Source organism: Oncorhynchus mykiss, chromosome 19, assembly GCF_013265735.2.
Source record: "Oncorhynchus mykiss isolate Arlee chromosome 19, USDA_OmykA_1.1, whole genome shotgun sequence".
NCBI lineage: Eukaryota > Metazoa > Chordata > Actinopteri > Salmoniformes > Salmonidae > Oncorhynchus > Oncorhynchus mykiss.
In genome coordinates, this window is record NC_048583.1 from 62,142,437 (window position 1) to 62,161,573 (window position 19,137).

At 44.3% G+C, this 19,137-nt stretch overlaps 1 protein-coding gene across 6 annotated transcripts in view; it reads left to right on the forward strand.

Moving 5' to 3' along the window:
• map4k5 (mitogen-activated protein kinase kinase kinase kinase 5) overlaps window positions 1-19,137 on the forward strand; it is a 115,013-nt gene that overhangs the window by 46,996 nt on the left and 48,880 nt on the right. For all 6 annotated transcript variants that reach the window (XM_036955314.1, XM_036955316.1, XM_036955315.1 and 3 more), the window contains exons 15-18: window positions 488-546; window positions 1,195-1,262; window positions 17,472-17,516; window positions 17,633-17,675. In XM_036955314.1, the coding sequence (XP_036811209.1) occupies window positions 488-546; window positions 1,195-1,262; window positions 17,472-17,516; window positions 17,633-17,675 (215 nt within the window). The remainder of the gene's footprint in view (window positions 1-487; window positions 547-1,194; window positions 1,263-17,471; window positions 17,517-17,632; window positions 17,676-19,137) is intronic.

Genomic DNA, 19,137 nt, shown 5'->3' on the forward strand with positions numbered 1-19,137 from the left:
TAATATAGAGTGGGGGTAGGGGCCACAAAAATCTGAACTCATCAGGAGGGGCCACAGTGGGAGGGAGGGAAGGAAGCATTCGAACAAGGCATGTCAGAAATTGATCTTTATTCTACCAGAGAACCTTGGTTAAAAGTGATCCTCTCTATCGGGTGCCATTTTGGGACTCACATAGTGCCTGAATGTGAGATCCTAATTAACGGAGAGAGCCTGGTCTGCCCTTTGTGTTGATGGCTCTGGTTTGAAGTTTCCCCTATGTGCAGATCTAGGATGAGTTTCCCCTCACCACAACCTAACCTCAACCATTATGTGGAGAAATGCGAAACTGGTCTAAGATCAGTCGGTGTCTTAAAGGATTTACTCGGTGTTGATGCATTAAGGATACTGGTATGGTTTGTTGTGAGTGTTGGGATCTGGCTCCCCCTACTGACCGGAGTGTGTAATGTCTCAATGCCACTTCTTCAAAGCCTTCTTCTCTCCTCCACAGTTGATAAAGTGAAGTTTGAACCTCCACTGAGGAAGGAAACGGAGGCTCACACTGAAATGGTGAATATATTTAATATTACATAAGCAATTTCATTGGTTATTTGTGATTTTTACTTCTCTTTCCCGTACTGTTTTATCAGCCGTATTTCTCTCAAACGTTGGTCAGGAAGTGATTTGTAAAATTCCCTCAAAATAAAAGGAATGTGAGGGCATCCAAAATGGCCCCCTATTCCCTCTATAGTGGAAGTACTTTTGACTAGCGTGTATGGGGTGCCATTTCAGACTCAGCCTGCATTGACTCTGTACCGTAACACCCTGTATATAGCCTCCACATTGACTCTGTACCGTAATACCCTGTATATAGCCTCCACATTGACTCTGTACCGTAATACCCTGTATATAGCCTCCACATTGACTCTGTACCGTAATACCCTGTATATTCCCTCGCTACTGTTATTTTACTGCTGTTCGTTAATGATTTCTTACTGTTATTGTTTTAAATGTTGTACTTATCTTATAACTGCATTGTTGGTTAAGGGCTTTTAAGTAAGCATTTCAGTAAGCATTTCAGTAAGGTTGTTTTAGTTTTTTTTATACACAAGAGCCTTTGTCGAAGGTTGTTCACTGCTCTATAGGGTGCCATTTTCTACGCAGCCCCTGGTGTTATGGAACTAACTGTCTTGTTTGTTATTGCCGTGGTCTTTCCAGGATGTGACTAAACAGAGCGACTTCCCCTCCCCCTGGAGCCCATTCGCAGAGGGAGGCATCACGACCAGGTAAGAACCCCGTGGTAACCATCGTCATGGGAACGCCTCCGTTAAATGGCTCCAGGCTTCAGTTTTTAGCTGGCTGCGGCTGTCTCCTGTCTTGTCTGGTCCAATGTGAGTCTGCCATGCGACTACTGAATACCACCATGGTTAACACAAAATGGAATGTCTCCCTCCACACTTATAAATATGTCAAATAAAGCTAGATAAACCAAAACAAGAGGTAATATGTATATATTTTTTTAATGTGGACTCATTACATTTTGGCTGGTTTTACACACCCAGCAACAATTCTTTTAAGAGAGTGGGATGGTTCCTCTCCATTAGACCATGGGTACACAGGACAGCGCGAGAGCCCTGGCATTAGTAATCAATACCTTTTAGTAATCAATACCTTTAGTAATCAATACCTTTTAGTAATCAATACCTTTTAGTAATCAATACCTTTTAGTAATCAATACCTTTAGTAATCAATACCTTTTAGTAATCAATACATTTTAGTAATCAATACATCTGTAAATCATCTACTCTGCTCTGTTTTGTCTTTTTATAGGTGTTAATTAAGTAGGTTTTGAACTTTTACTGAGTTTTGTGTGAATAATTTTGTGAAACCTACCTGCTTCACCTGGCTGTGAGACTAGCCCACACTACAGGGATCATTCCACGGAGGGTCAAGAGGTCAAGGGCGGGCTGCATGTTTTTACTTCTCCCTTGTATTTGATCAGGGACTGTACCCATAAAGCTTCTTACAGTAAGAGTGCTCATCTAGGACCAGTTTTCCCCTTTAGATCATAATGAATGAGGTTAAATGGACAGCGAGGGACCTGATCCTAGATCATAATGAATGAGGTTATATGGACAGCGTGGGACCTGATCCTAGATCATGATGAGGTTATATGGACAGCGAGGGACCTGATCCTAGATCATAATGAGGTTATATGGACAGCGAGGGACCTGATCCTAGATCATAATGAGGTTATATGGACAGCGAGGGACCTGATCCTAGATCATGATGAGGTTATATGGACAGCGTGGGACCTGATCCTAGATCATAATGAGGTTATATGGACAGCGTGGGACCTGATCCTAGATCATAATGAGGTTATATGGACAGCGAGGGACCTGATCCTAGATCATAATGAGGTTATATGGACAGCGAGGGACCTGATCCTAGATCATAATGAGGTTATATGGACAGCGAGGGACCTGATCCTAGATCATAATGAGGTTATATGGACAGCGAGGGACCTGATCCTAGATCATAATGAGGTTATATGGACAGCGAGGGACCTGATCCTAGATCATGATGAGGTTATATGGACAGCGTGGGACCTGATCCTAGATCATAATGAGGTTATATGGACAGCGTGGGACCTGATCCTAGATCATAATGAGGTTATATGGACAGCGAGGGACCTGATCCTAGATCATAATGAGGTTATATGGACAGCGAGGGACCTGATCCTAGATCATAATGAGGTTATATGGACAGCGAGGGACCTGATCCTAGATCATAATGAGGTTATATGGACAGCGAGGGACCTGATCCTAGATCATAATGAGGTTATATGGACAGCGAGGGACCTGATCCTAGATCATAATGATGTTATATGGACAGCGAGGGACCTGATCCTAGATCATAATGAACAGCGTGATCATATATGTACAGCTTGGGACCTGATCCTAGATCATAATGAGGTTATATTATATGTACAGCGTGGGACCTGATCCTAGATCATAATGAGGTTATATGGACAGCGTGGGACCTGATCCTAGATCATAATGAGGTTATATGGACAGCGAGGGACCTGATCCTAGATCAGCACTCCTACACTGAGACGCTTTATGACCACAAGTCACTGATCAGTCCCCCTCACCTTGTTGTCTAGATCTTAATTGGATCCAAAATAGAAAATAAATGACTAAATATACACTAGATAAATTCATTCCCGTGAAGTTTTGACACCCCTGGACTGACCTGTTTCCATTTCACCTTAGTCTGTGTGGAGCTAGCTACCCTGTTCTCTTCTCAAAGCATGACCTTTGACCGTACACGCCTACCTGTCTCCCTGTAGTCTGGCGTGTTTGTACCAAGTTGTGAAAGAGCAAGGTTCTTGTCCGTCCACGTACTTTGACTGTCCTTTTTGTTTTCTTTTTGTTTTCTTCTTCTCCTTCCTTCCTCTCTGTTGCTCTCTTCTTCTCCTGTCCTTCCTCTCCGTTGCTCTCTTCTTCTCCTGTCCTCTCTGTTGCTCTCTTCTTCTCCTGTCCTTCCTCTCTGTTGCTCTCTTCTTCTCCTGTCCTTCCTCTCCGTTGCTCTCTTCTTCTCCTTCCTTCCTCTCCGTTGCTCTCTTCTTCTCCTGTCCTCTCTGTTGCTCTCTTCTTCTCCTGTCCTTCCTCTCCGTTGCTCTCTTCTTCTCCTGTCCTTCCTCTCCGTTGCTCTCTTCTTCTCCTTCCTTCCTCTCCGTTGCTCTCTTCTTCTCCTGTCCTTCCTCTCCGTTGCTCTCTTCTTCTCCTTCCTTCCTCTCCGTTGCTCTCTTCTCCTGTCCTTCCTCTCCGTTGCTCTCTTCTTCTCCTGTCCTTCCTCTCCGTTGCTCTCTTCTCCTGTCCTTCCTCTCCGTTGCTCTCTTCTTCTCCTGTCCTTCCTCTCCGTTGCTCTCTTCTTCTCCTGTCCTTCCTCTCCGTTGCTCTCTTCTTCTCCTGTCCTTCCTCTCCGTTGCTCTCTTCTTCTCCTGTCCTTCCTCTCCGTTGCTCTCTTCTTCTCCTGTCCTTCCTCTCCGTTGCTCTCTTCTTCTCCTGTCCTTCCTCTCCGTTGCTCTCTTCTTCTCCTGTCCTCTCTGTTGCTCTCTTCTTCTCCTGTCCTTCCTCTCCGTTGCTCTCTTCTTCTCCTGTCCTTCCTCTCCGTTGCTCTCTTCTTCTCCTGTCCTTCCTCTCCGTTGCTCTCTTCTCCTCCTGTCCTTTCTCTCCGTTGCTCTCTTCTTCTCCTGTCCTTCCTCTCCGTTGCTCTCTTCTCCTGTCCTTTCTCTCTGTTGCTCTTCTCCTCCTGTCCTTCCTCTCTGTTGCTCTCTTCTTCTCCTTCCTTCCTCTCCGTTGCTCTCTTCTCCTCCTGTCCTTCCTCTCTGTTGCTCTCTTCTTCTCCTGTCCTTCCTCTCCGTTGCTCTCTTCTTCTCCTGTCCTTCCTCTCCGTTGCTCTCTTCTTCTCCTGTCCTTCCTCTCCGTTGCTCTCTTCTCCTGTCCTTCCTCTCTGTTGCTCTCTTCTTCTCCTTCCTTCCTCTCCGTTGCTCTCTTCTCCTCCTGTCCTTCCTCTCTGTTGCTCTCTTCTTCTCCTGTCCTTCCTCTCCGTTGCTCTCTTCTTCTCCTGTCCTTCCTCTGTTGCTCTCTTCTTCTCCTTCCTTCCTCTCCGTTGCTCTCTTCTCCTCCTGTCCTTCCTCTCTGTTGCTCTCTTCTTCTCCTGTCCTTCCTCTCCGTTGCTCTCTTCTTCTCCTGTCCTTCCTCTCTGTTGCTCTCTTCTTCTCCTTCCTTCCTCTCCGTTGCTCTCTTCTCCTCCTGTCCTTCCTCTCTGTTGCTCTCTTCTTCTCCTGTCCTTCCTCTGTTGCTCTCTTCTTCTCCTGTCCTTCCTCTCCGTTGCTCTCTTCTTCTCCTGTCCTTCCTCTCTGTTGCTCTCTTCTTCTCCTGTCCTTTCTCTCTGTTGCTCTCTTCTTCTCCTGTCCTTTCTCTCTGTTGCTCTCTTCTTCTCCTGTCCTTCCTCTCCGTTGCTCTCTTCTTCTCCTGTCCTTCCTCTCCGTTGCTCTCTTCTTCTCCTGTCCTTCCTCTCCGTTGCTCTCTTCTCCTGTCCTTCCTCTCTGTTGCTCTCTTCTTCTCCTTCCTTCCTCTCCGTTGCTCTCTTCTCCTCCTGTCCTTCCTCTCTGTTGCTCTCTTCTTCTCCTGTCCTTCCTCTCCGTTGCTCTCTTCTTCTCCTGTCCTTCCTCTCTGTTGCTCTCTTCTTCTCCTTCCTTCCTCTCCGTTGCTCTCTTCTCCTCCTGTCCTTCCTCTCTGTTGCTCTCTTCTTCTCCTGTCCTTCCTCTCCGTTGCTCTCTTCTTCTCCTGTCCTTCCTCTCTGTTGCTCTCTTCTTCTCCTTCCTTCCTCTCCGTTGCTCTCTTCTCCTCCTGTCCTTCCTCTCTGTTGCTCTCTTCTTCTCCTGTCCTTCCTCTGTTGCTCTCTTCTTCTCCTGTCCTTTCTCTCCGTTGCTCTCTTCTTCTCCTGTCCTTCCTCTCCGTTGCTCTCTTCTTCTCCTGTCCTTTCTCTCTGTTGCTCTCTTCTTCGCCTGTCCTTCCTCTCCGTTGCTCTCTTCTTCTCCTGTCCTTTCTCTCTGTTGCTCTCTTCTTCGCCTGTCCATCCGAAGGAGCCTTCTGAAAAGCGTTGAGGACGAGTTGTTCCAACGGTAACACTAACAACACCCCTGTGTATGTTTTCCTCAATGGCACTCTATTCCCTATTTAGTGCCCTACTTTTGACCAGAGTCAGTATGAACCCAATAAGCCCCGGTCAAAAGTAGTGCACTACATAGGGAAAAAGGGTGCTAATGGGGGAGGCAACTTGAGTGTCCTGTTGTAGGATGCCATTGACCCACTCCACTCCACTCGCTGTTGTGATGGCAGTCTGGCCGATGGGGTTAAAGGCAGCCGATGTGCTGCGGCCTGGCTGTGTGCCACCCTGCTCCGTTCATACCCATCCTGATGCCCCGCCGTGCTCTAACGTAGCTGTAAAACCCACCAGGCTGTTGTGGACCTGTAAACCCAATCGTTTCAATTCAACAATGTTTTTGGTAACTTTTTCACCAATCTAAATATGCAGCACCGCCCATGAGTTCTGAAACAGAATGTTAAATTAGTTACAATGGTAGCCTACACACTTAGAACCAACAGGATGTAAAACTAGTTACAGTGGTAGCCTACACACTTAGAACCAACAGGATGTTAAACTAGTTACAGTGGTAGCCTACACACTTAGAACCAACAGGATGTTAAACTAGTTACAGTGGTAGCCTACACACTTAGAACCAACAGGATGTTAAACTAGTTACAGTGGTAGCCTACACACTTAGAACCAACAGGATGTTAAACTAGTTACAGTGGTAGCCTACACACTTAGAACCAACAGGATGTTAAACTAGTTACAGTGGTAGCCTACACACTTAGAACCAACAGGAAGTAAACTAGTTACAGTGGTAGCCTACACACTTAGAACCAACTGGATGTTAAACTAGTTACAGTGGTAGCCTACACACTTAGACCCAACAAGATGTTAAACTAGTTACAGTGGTAGCCTACACACTTAGAACCAACAGGATGTTAAATTAGTTACAATGGTAGCCTACACACTTAGAACCAACAGGATGTTAAACTAGTTACAGTGGTAGCCTACACACTTAGAACCAACAGGAAGTAAACTAGTTACAGTGGTAGCCTACACACTTAGAACCAACTGGATGTTAAACTAGTTACAGTGGTAGCCTACACACTTAGAACCAACAAGATGTTAAACTAGTTACAGTGGTAGCCTACACACTTAGAACCAACAAGATGTTAAACTAGTTACAGTGGTAGCCTACACACTTAGAACCAACAGGATGTTAAACTAGTTACAGTGGTAGCCTACACACTTAGAACCAACAGGATGTTAAACTAGTTACAGTGGTAGCCTACACACTTAGACCCAACAGGATGTTAAACTAGTTACAGTGGTAGCCTACACACTTAGAACCAACAGGATGTTAAACTAGTTACAGTGGTAGCCTACACACTTAGAACCAACAGGATGTTAAACTAGTTACAGTGGTAGCCTACACACTTAGACCCAACAGGATGTTAAACTAGTTACAGTGGTAGCCTACACACTTAGAACCAACAGGATGTTAAACTAGTTACAGTGGTAGCCTACACACTTAGAACCAACAGGATGTTAAACTAGTTACAGTGGTAGCCTACACACTTAGACCCAACAGGATGTTAACTAGTTACAGTGGTAGCCTACACACTTAGAACCAACAGGATGTAAAACTAGTTACAGTGGTAGCCTACACACTTAGACCCAACAGGATGTTAAACTAGTTACAGTGGTAGCCTACACACTTAGACCCAACATAATGTAAACTAGTTAAAGTGGTAGCCTACACACTTAGACCCAACAGGATGTTAAACTAGTTACAGTGGTAGCCTACACACTTAGAACCAACAGGATGTTAAACTAGTTACAGTGGTAGCCTACACACTTAGAACCAACAGGATGTTAAACTAGTTACAGTGGTAGCCTACACACTTAGAACCAACAGGATGTTAAACTAGTTACAGTGGTAGCCTACACACTTAGAACCAACAGGATGTTAAACTAGTTACAGTGGTAGCCTACACACTTAGAACCAACATAATGTAAACTAGTTAGTGGTAGCCTACACACTTAGAACCAACAGGATGTTAAACTAGTTACAGTGGTAGCCTACACACTTAGACCCAACATAATGTAAACTAGTTACAGTGGTAGCCTACACACTTAGACCCAACAAGATGTTGAACTAGTTACAGTGGTAGCCTACACACTTAGAACCAACAGGATGTTAAACTAGTTACAGTGGTAGCCTACACACTTAGAACCAACAGGATGTTAAACTAGTTACAGTGGTAGCCTACACACTTAGACCCAACAGGATGTTAAACTAGTTACAGTGGTAGCCTACACACTTAGAACCAACAGGATGTTAAACTAGTTACAGTGGTAGCCTACACACTTAGAACCAACAGGATGTTAAACTAGTTACAGTGGTAGCCTACACACTTAGACCCAACAGGATGTTAACTAGTTACAGTGGTAGCCTACACACTTAGAACCAACAGGATGTAAAACTAGTTACAGTGGTAGCCTACACACTTAGACCCAACAGGATGTTAAACTAGTTACAGTGGTAGCCTACACACTTAGACCCAACATAATGTAAACTAGTTAAAGTGGTAGCCTACACACTTAGACCCAACAGGATGTTAAACTAGTTACAGTGGTAGCCTACACACTTAGAACCAACAGGATGTTAAACTAGTTACAGTGGTAGCCTACACACTTAGAACCAACAGGATGTTAAACTAGTTACAGTGGTAGCCTACACACTTAGAACCAACAGGATGTTAAACTAGTTACAGTGGTAGCCTACACACTTAGAACCAACAGGATGTTAAACTAGTTACAGTGGTAGCCTACACACTTAGAACCAACAGGATGTTAAACTAGTTAAAGTGGTAGCCTACACACTTAGACCCAACAGGATGTTAAACTAGTTACAGTGGTAGCCTACACACTTAGAACCAACATAATGTAAACTAGTTAGTGGTAGCCTACACACTTAGAACCAACAGGATGTTAAACTAGTTACAGTGGTAGCCTACACACTTAGACCCAACAGGATGTTAACTAGTTACAGTGGTAGCCTACACACTTAGAACCAACAGGATGTAAAACTAGTTACAGTGGTAGCCTACACACTTAGAACCAACAGGATGTAAAACTAGTTACAGTGGTAGCCTACACACTTAGACCCAACAGGATGTTAAACTAGTTACAGTGGTAGCCTACACACTTAGAACCAACATAATGTAAACTAGTTACAGTGGTAGCCTACACACTTAGAACCAACAGGATGTAAAACTAGTTACAGTGGTAGCCTACACACTTAGACCCAACATAATGTAAACTAGTTAAAGTGGTAGCCTACACACTTAGACCCAACAGGATGTTAAACTAGTTACAGTGGTAGCCTACACACTTAGACCCAACAGGATGTTAAACTAGTTACAGTGGTAGCCTACACACTTAGAACCAACAGGATGTTAAACTAGTTACAGTGGTAGCCTACACACTTAGAGCCAACAGGATGTTAAACTAGTTACAGTGGTAGCCTACACACTTAGACCCAACAAGATGTTGAACTAGTTACAGTGGTAGCCTACACACTTAGAACCAACAGGATGTTAAACTAGTTACAGTGGTAGCCTACACACTTAGAACCAACAGGATGTTAAACTAGTTACAGTGGTAGCCTACACACTTAGAACCAACAGGATGTTAAACTAGTTACAGTGGTAGCCTACACACTTAGACCCAACAGGATGTTAAACTAGTTACAGTGGTAGCCTACACACTTAGAACCAACAGGATGTTAAACTAGTTACAGTGGTAGCCTACACACTTAGAACCAACAGGATGTTAAACTAGTTACAGTGGTAGCCTACACACTTAGACCCAACAGGATGTTAACTAGTTACAGTGGTAGCCTACACACTTAGAACCAACAGGATGTAAAACTAGTTACAGTGGTAGCCTACACACTTAGACCCAACAGGATGTTAAACTAGTTACAGTGGTAGCCTACACACTTAGACCCAACATAATGTAAACTAGTTAAAGTGGTAGCCTACACACTTAGACCCAACAGGATGTTAAACTAGTTACAGTGGTAGCCTACACACTTAGAACCAACAGGATGTTAAACTAGTTACAGTGGTAGCCTACACACTTAGAACCAACAGGATGTTAAACTAGTTACAGTGGTAGCCTACACACTTAGAACCAACAGGATGTTAAACTAGTTACAGTGGTAGCCTACACACTTAGAACCAACAGGATGTTAAACTAGTTACAGTGGTAGCCTACACACTTAGAACCAACAGGATGTTAAACTAGTTACAGTGGTAGCCTACACACTTAGAACCAACAGGATGTTAAACTAGTTAAAGTGGTAGCCTACACACTTAGACCCAACAGGATGTTAAACTAGTTACAGTGGTAGCCTACACACTTAGAACCAACATAATGTAAACTAGTTAGTGGTAGCCTACACACTTAGAACCAACAGGATGTTAAACTAGTTACAGTGGTAGCCTACACACTTAGACCCAACAGGATGTTAACTAGTTACAGTGGTAGCCTACACACTTAGAACCAACAGGATGTAAAACTAGTTACAGTGGTAGCCTACACACTTAGAACCAACAGGATGTAAAACTAGTTACAGTGGTAGCCTACACACTTAGACCCAACAGGATGTTAAACTAGTTACAGTGGTAGCCTACACACTTAGACCCAACAGGATGTTAAACTAGTTACAGTGGTAGCCTACACACTTAGACCCAACAGGATGTTAAACTAGTTACAGTGGTAGCCTACACACTTAGACCCAACACGATGTTAAACTAGTTACAGTGGTAGCCTACACACTTAGAACCAACAGGATGTTAAACTAGTTACAGTGGTAGCCTACACACTTAGAACCAACATAATGTAAACTAGTTACAGTGGTAGCCTACACACTTAGAACCAACAGGATGTAAAACTAGTTACAGTGGTAGCCTACACACTTAGACCCAACATAATGTAAACTAGTTAAAGTGGTAGCCTACACACTTAGACCCAACAGGATGTTAAACTAGTTACAGTGGTAGCCTACACACTTAGACCCAACAGGATGTTAAACTAGTTACAGTGGTAGCCTACACACTTAGAACCAACAGGATGTTAAACTAGTTACAGTGGTAGCCTACACACTTAGAGCCAACAGGATGTTAAACTAGTTACAGTGGTAGCCTACACACTTAGAACCAACAGGATGTTAAACTAGTTACAGTGGTAGCCTACACACTTAGACCCAACATAATGTAAACTAGTTAAAGTGGTAGCCTACACACTTAGACCCAACAGGATGTTAAACTAGTTACAGTGGTAGCCTACACACTTAGACCCAACAGGATGTTAAACTAGTTACAGTGGTAGCCTACACACTTAGACCCAACAGGATGTTAAACTAGTTACAGTGGTAGCCTACACACTTAGACCCAACAGGATGTTAAACTAGTTACAGTGGTAGCCTACACACTTAGAACCAACAGGATGTTAAACTAGTTACAGTGGTAGCCTACACACTTAGAACCAACAGGATGTTAAACTAGTTACAGTGGTAGCCTACACACTTAGACCCAACAGGATGTTAACTAGTTACAGTGGTAGCCTACACACTTAGAACCAACAGGATGTAAAACTAGTTACAGTGGTAGCCTACACACTTAGAACCAACAGGATGTAAAACTAGTTACAGTGGTAGCCTACACACTTAGAACCAACAGGATGTTAAACTAGTTACAGTGGTAGCCTACACACTTAGAACCAACAGGATGTTAAACTAGTTACAGTGGTAGCCTACACACTTAGAACCAACAGGATGTTAAACTAGTTACAGTGGTAGCCTACACACTTAGAACCAACAGGATGTTAAACTAGTTACAGTGGTAGCCTACACACTTAGAACCAACATAATGTAAACTAGTTACAGTGGTAGCCTACACACTTAGAACCAACAGGATGTAAAACTAGTTACAGTGGTAGCCTACACACTTAGACCCAACATAATGTAAACTAGTTAAAGTGGTAGCCTACACACTTAGACCCAACAGGATGTTAAACTAGTTACAGTGGTAGCCTACACACTTAGACCCAACAGGATGTTAAACTAGTTACAGTGGTAGCCTACACACTTAGAACCAACAGGATGTTAAACTAGTTACAGTGGTAGCCTACACACTTAGAGCCAACAGGATGTTAAACTAGTTACAGTGGTAGCCTACACACTTAGAACCAACAGGATGTTAAACTAGTTACAGTGGTAGCCTACACACTTAGACCCAACATAATGTAAACTAGTTAAAGTGGTAGCCTACACACTTAGACCCAACAGGATGTTAAACTAGTTACAGTGGTAGCCTACACACTTAGACCCAACAGGATGTTAAACTAGTTACAGTGGTAGCCTACACACTTAGAACCAACAGGATGTTAAACTAGTTACAGTGGTAGCCTACACACTTAGACCCAACAAGATGTTAAACTAGTTACAGTGGTAGCCTACACACTTAGACCCAACAGGATGTTAAACTAGTTACAGTGGTAGCCTACACACTTAGAACCAACAGGATGTTAAACTAGTTACAGTGGTAGCCTACACACTTAGACCCAACAAGATGTTAAACTAGTTACAGTGGTAGCCTACACACTTAGAACCAACAGGATGTAAAACTAGTTACAGTGGTAGCCTACACACTTAGACCCAACATAATGTAAACTAGTTAAAGTGGTAGCCTACACACTTAGACCCAACAGGATGTTAAACTAGTTACAGTGGTAGCCTACACACTTAGACCCAACAGGATGTTAAACTAGTTACAGTGGTAGCCTACACACTTAGAACCAACAGGATGTTAAACTAGTTACAGTGGTAGCCTACACACTTAGAGCCAACAGGATGTTAAACTAGTTACAGTGGTAGCCTACACACTTAGAACCAACAGGATGTTAAACTAGTTACAGTGGTAGCCTACACACTTAGACCCAACATAATGTAAACTAGTTAAAGTGGTAGCCTACACACTTAGACCCAACAGGATTTTAAACTAGTTACAGTGGTAGCCTACACACTTAGACCCAACAGGATGTTAAACTAGTTACAGTGGTAGCCTACACACTTAGAACCAACAGGATGTTAAACTAGTTACAGTGGTAGCCTACACACTTAGACCCAACAAGATGTTAAACTAGTTACAGTGGTAGCCTACACACTTAGACCCAACAGGATGTTAAACTAGTTACAGTGGTAGCCTACACACTTAGAACCAACAGGATGTTAAACTAGTTACAGTGGTAGCCTACACACTTAGAACCAACAGGATGTTAAACTAGTTACAGTGGTAGCCTACACACTTAGACCCAACAAGATGTTAAACTAGTTACAGTGGTAGCCTACACACTTAGACCCAACAGGATGTTAAACTAGTTACAGTGGTAGCCTACACACTTAGAACCAACAGGATGTTAAACTAGTTACAGTGGTAGCCTACACACTTAGACCCAACAAGATGTTAAACTAGTTACAGTGGTAGCCTACACACTTAGAACCAACAGGATGTTAAACTAGTTACAGTGGTAGCCTACACACTTAGAACCAACAGGATGTTAAACTAGTTACAGTGGTTGCCTACACACTTAGAACCAACAGGATGTTAAACTAGTTACAGTGGTAGCCTACACACTTAGAACCAACAGGATGTTAAACTAGTTACAGTGGTAGCCTACACACTTAGAACCAACAAGATGTTAAACTAGTTACAGTGGCAGCCTACACACTTAGACCCAACAGGATGTAAAACTAGTTACAGTGGTAGCCTACACACTTAGAACCAACAGGATGTTAAACTAGTTACAGTGGTAGCCTACACACTTAGACCCAACAGGATGTTAAACTAGTTACAGTGGTAGCCTACACACTTAGACCCAACAGGATGTTAAACTAGTTACAGTGGTAGCCTACACACTTAGAACCAACAGGATGTTAAACTAGTTACAGTGGTAGCCTACACACTTAGAGCCAACAGGATGTTAAACTAGTTACAGTGGTAGCCTACACACTTAGAACCAACAGGATGTTAAACTAGTTACAGTGGTAGCCTACACACTTAGACCCAACATAATGTAAACTAGTTAAAGTGGTAGCCTACACACTTAGACCCAACAGGATGTTAAACTAGTTACAGTGGTAGCCTACACACTTAGACCCAACAGGATGTTAAACTAGTTACAGTGGTAGCCTACACACTTAGAACCAACAGGATGTTAAACTAGTTACAGTGGTAGCCTACACACTTAGACCCAACAAGATGTTAAACTAGTTACAGTGGTAGCCTACACACTTAGACCCAACAGGATGTTAAACTAGTTACAGTGGTAGCCTACACACTTAGAACCAACAGGATGTTAAACTAGTTACAGTGGTAGCCTACACACTTAGACCCAACAAGATGTTAAACTAGTTACAGTGGTAGCCTACACACTTAGAACCAACAGGATGTTAAACTAGTTACAGTGGTAGCCTACACACTTAGACCCAACAGGATGTTAAACTAGTTACAGTGGTAGCCTACACACTTAGAACCAACAGGATGTTAAACTAGTTACAGTGGTAGCCTACACACTTAGAACCAACAGGATGTTAAACTAGTTACAGTGGTAGCCTACACACTTAGAACCAACAGGATGTTAAACTAGTTACAGTGGTAGCCTACACACTTAGACCCAACAGGATGTTAACTAGTTACAGTGGTAGCCTACACACTTAGAACCAACAGGATGTAAAACTAGTTACAGTGGTAGCCTACACACTTAGAACCAACAGGATGTTAAACTAGTTACAGTGGTAGCCTACACACTTAGAACCAACAGGAAGTAAACTAGTTACAGTGGTAGCCTACACACTTAGAACCAACAGGATGTAAAACTAGTTACAGTGGTAGCCTACACACTTAGAACCAACAGGATGTTAAACTAGTTACAGTGGTAGCCTACACACTTAGAACCAACAGGATGTAAAACTAGTTACAGTGGTAGCCTACACACTTAGAACCAACAGGATGTTAAACTAGTTACAGTGGTAGCCTACACACTTAGAACCAACAGGATGTAAAACTAGTTACAGTGGTAGCCTACATACAAGATCAACTGTCTGTTCATCTGTTAAGTTCTACTGTGTTTCAGAGTCGCAAAATACTTGAACTAGTGCCCTATCTAATAGACCCAGTTTAAATGAGATGCGCATGGTAAATTGTAGTAGGCTAACGCTTCTTGGGAAATATGAATCCATCATAGCCAGAAAAGATGAGGTATTTATTCTGCAATCGTTGTGAAAGTAGGTATTATATTTCTAAATTTAAATATTGTTTACTTGAGACGTTCGCATAAAGCAAAAATACTTGAAGTAGTTTTATCTATTTACTACTGTAAAGTGGGTCCAATTAAATGAGCAATGGCACGTTCTATGCCTACAGGCTACTACAGGCTACTACAGGCTACTGCACCAGTATGAATCTATCCGAAGAGATGAATTTATTCTTCAATGATCATGGAATTGAAATGGGGAAATAGATGGAAATAAATAGAAACAGATGCCTATATCTAACTAGTTCAGAATGCAAAGATTTAAAAATAATATAAATAATCACTAACGACAAATTGTAAAGAGACCCTGGCCTCAGCGTCCTTCCCTATCAAAATAAAGATAAAAATAAATAATAAATGATGGTATCTTGTTGTATTTACCTGTTTTGTTTTTATGAATTAGCTTGTCATATACCTAATTGCATAAAATACTAGTCTACTTTCTGCTGCAATGCTTCAACCACTACAAACGGTGCGTATGCATGGTCTAAAGTTTGAGGAAAGCTAAGCACATTCTCACGTCCAGTTACATTTTTTTATAAATGCCAACTTTTCTGTTTTGGGGTATATTTTTTGTACATGCGCAACATATGTAAATAAAGCCTCAGGCTCTTATTCTCTCTGAGGAACGAGTCATTTACTTCATAAGCATCATCATGGAAACCAGGGTTGGGCTCAATTCCAGTCAGTTCAGGAAGTACACTGACATCCCAATTCTCTTCAATGCTTGTAGATTTGGAATGTGGTTTACTTTCTGAATTGAAATGGAATTGACCACAACTCAACTCTGGTGGTAACATTACACCCCCCCCCCCCCCCCCCCCCCCCAGCCCTGACCTCCCTGTTCCTCCCCTCTCTGACCTCCCTGTTCTCCCCCCAGCCCTGACCTCCCTGTTCCCCCCCAGCCCTGACCTCCCTGTTCCCCCCCAGCCCTGACCTCCCTGTTCCCCCCCAGCCCTGACCTCCCTGTTCCCCCCAGCCCTGACCTCCCTGTTCCCCCCCAGCCCTGACCTCCCTGTTCCCCCCCCAGCCCTGACCTCCCTGTTCCTCCCAGCCCTGACCTCCCTGTTCCCCCCCAGCCCTGACCTCCCTGTTCCCCCCCAGCCCTGACCTCCCTGTTCCCCCCCAGCCCTGACCTCCCTGTTCCCCCCCAGCCCTGACCTCCCTGTTCCCCCCCAGCCCTGACCTCCCTGTTCCCCCCCAGCCCTGACCTCCCTGTTCCCCCCCAGCCCTGACCTCCCTGTTCCCCCCCAGCCCTGACCTCCCTGTTCCCCCCCAGCCCTGACCTCCCTGTTCCTCCCCTCTCTGACCTCCCTGTTCCTCCCCTCTCTGACCTCCCTGTTCCCCCCCAGCCCTGACCTCCCTGTTCCCCCCCAGCCCTGACCTCCCTGTTCCTCCCCTCTCTGACCTCCCTGTTCCCCCCAGCCCTGACCTCCCTGTTCCCCCCAGCCCTGACCTCCCTGTTCCTCCCCTCTCTGACCTCCCTGTTCCTCCCCTCTCTGACCTCCCTGTTCCCCCCCAGCCCTGACCTCCCTGTTCCCCCCCAGCCCTGACCTCCCTGTTCCTCCCCTCTCTGACCTCCCTGTTCTTCCCAGCCCTGACCTCCCTGTTCCCCCCAGCCCTGACCTCCCTGTTCCTCCCCTCTCTGACCTCCCTGTTCCTCCCAGCCCTGACCTCCCTGTTCCCCCCCAGCCCTGACCTCCCTGTTCCCCCCCAGCCCTGACCTCCCTGTTCCTCCCCTCTCTGACCTCCCTGTTCCCCCCCAGCCCTGACCTCCCTGTTCCCCCCCAGCCCTGACCTCCCTGTTCCCCCCCAGCCCTGACCTCCCTGTTCCTCCCCTCTCTGACCTCCCTGTTCCCCCCCAGCCCTGACCTCCCTGTTCCCCCCCAGCCCTGACCTCCCTGTTCCCCCCCAGCCCTGACCTCCCTGTTCCCCCCCAGCCCTGACCTCCCTGTTCCCCCCAGCCCTGACCTCCCTGTTCCCCCCAGCCCTGACCTCCCTGTTCCCCCCAGCCCTGACCTCCCTGTTCCCCCCAGCCCTGACCTCCCTGTTCCCCCCAGCCCTGACCTCCCTGTTCCCCCCAGCCCTGACCTCCCTGTTCCCCCCAGCCCTGACCTCCCTGTTCCCCCCAGCCCTGACCTCCCTGTTCCCCCCAGCCCTGACCTCCCTGTTCCCCCCAGCCCTGACCTCCCTGTTCCTCCCCAGCCCTGACCTCCCTGTTCCTCCCAGCCCTGACCTCCGTGTTCCTCCCCTCTCTGACCTCCCTGTTCCACCCCTCTCTGACCTCCCTGTTCCTCCCCTCTCTGACCTCCCTGTTCCTCCCAGCCCTGACCTCCCTGTTCCTCCCCAGCCCTGACCTCCCTGTTCCTCCCCAGCCCTGACCTCCCTGTTCCCCCCCAGCCCTGACCTCCCTGTTCTCTGTCATTCTCTCTGTCTTCCCCCAGGGGACATATGGCCCATCTGGAGGACGCCTTCGAAGACGTGGAGCTGTAAGTGCCACACACACACACACACACACACACACACACACACACACACACACACACACACACACACACACACACCCTGCCTGACTGACTGTCTGTCTGGTCTTCTCCAATTCTAGGTCGACCCTGAAGCATGGAATCCCACCACCTCTACCGCCAAAGGTAACTCCTTATTCACTGTATATACTGGGTTTCATACTGGGGTTTCAACATATACTGGGGTTTCAACATATACTGGGGTTTCAACATATACTGGGGTTTCAATATATACTGGGGTTTCAATATATATACTGGGGTTTCAACATATACTGGGGTTTCAACATATACTGGGGTTTCAATATATACTGGGGTTTCAATATATCCTGGGGTTTCAATATATCCTGGGGTTTCAACATATATACTGGGTTTCAATATATACTGGGGTTTCAATATATACTGGGGTTTCAATATATATACTGGGGTTTCAATATATATACTGGGGTTTCAACATATACTGGGGTTTCAATATATACTGGGGTTTCAATATATATACTGGGGTTTCAATATATATACTGGGGTTTCAATATATACTGGGGTTTCAATATATATACTGGGGTTTCAATATATACTGGGGTTTCAATATATACTGGGGTTTCAATATATACTGGGTTTCAATATATATACTGGGGTTTCAATATATACTGGGGTTTCAATATATACTGGGGTTTCAATATATACTGGGGTTTCAATATATACTGGGGTTTCAATATATACTGGGGTTTCAATATATACTGGGGTTTCAATATATACTGGGGTTTCAATATATACTGGGGTTTCAATATATACTGGGGTTTCAATATATATACTGGGGTTTCAATATATACTGGGGTTTCAACATATATACTGGGGTTTCAATATATACTGGGGTTTCAATATATACTGGGGTTTCAATATATACTGGGGTTTCAATATATACTGGGGTTTCAATATATACTGGGGTTTCAATATATATATACTGGGGTTTCAATATATATACTGGGGTTTCAATATATATACTGGGGTTTCAATATATACTGGGGTTTCAATATATACTGGGGTTTCAATATATACTGGGGTTTCAATATATATACTGGGGTTTCAATATATATACTGGGGTTTCAATATATACTGGGGTTTCAATATATACTGGGGTTTCAATATATACTGGGTTTCAATATATATACTGGGGTTTCAATATATACTGGGGTTTCAATATATACTGGGGTTTCAATATATACTGGGGTTTCAATATATACTGGGGTTTCAATATATACTGGGGTTTCAATATATATACTGGGGTTTCAATATATATACTGGGGTTTCAACATATATACTGGGGTTTCAACATATATACTGGGGTTTCAATATATACTGGGGTTTCAATATATATATACTGGGGTTTCAATATATATACTGGGGTTTCAATATATACTGGGGTTTCAACATATACTGAGGTTTCAACATATACTGGGGTTTCAACATATACTGGGGTTTCAACATATACTGGGGTTTCAACATATACTGGGGTTTCAACATATACTGGGGTTTCAATATATATACTGGGGTTTCAATATATACTGGGGTTTCAATATATACTGGGGTTTCA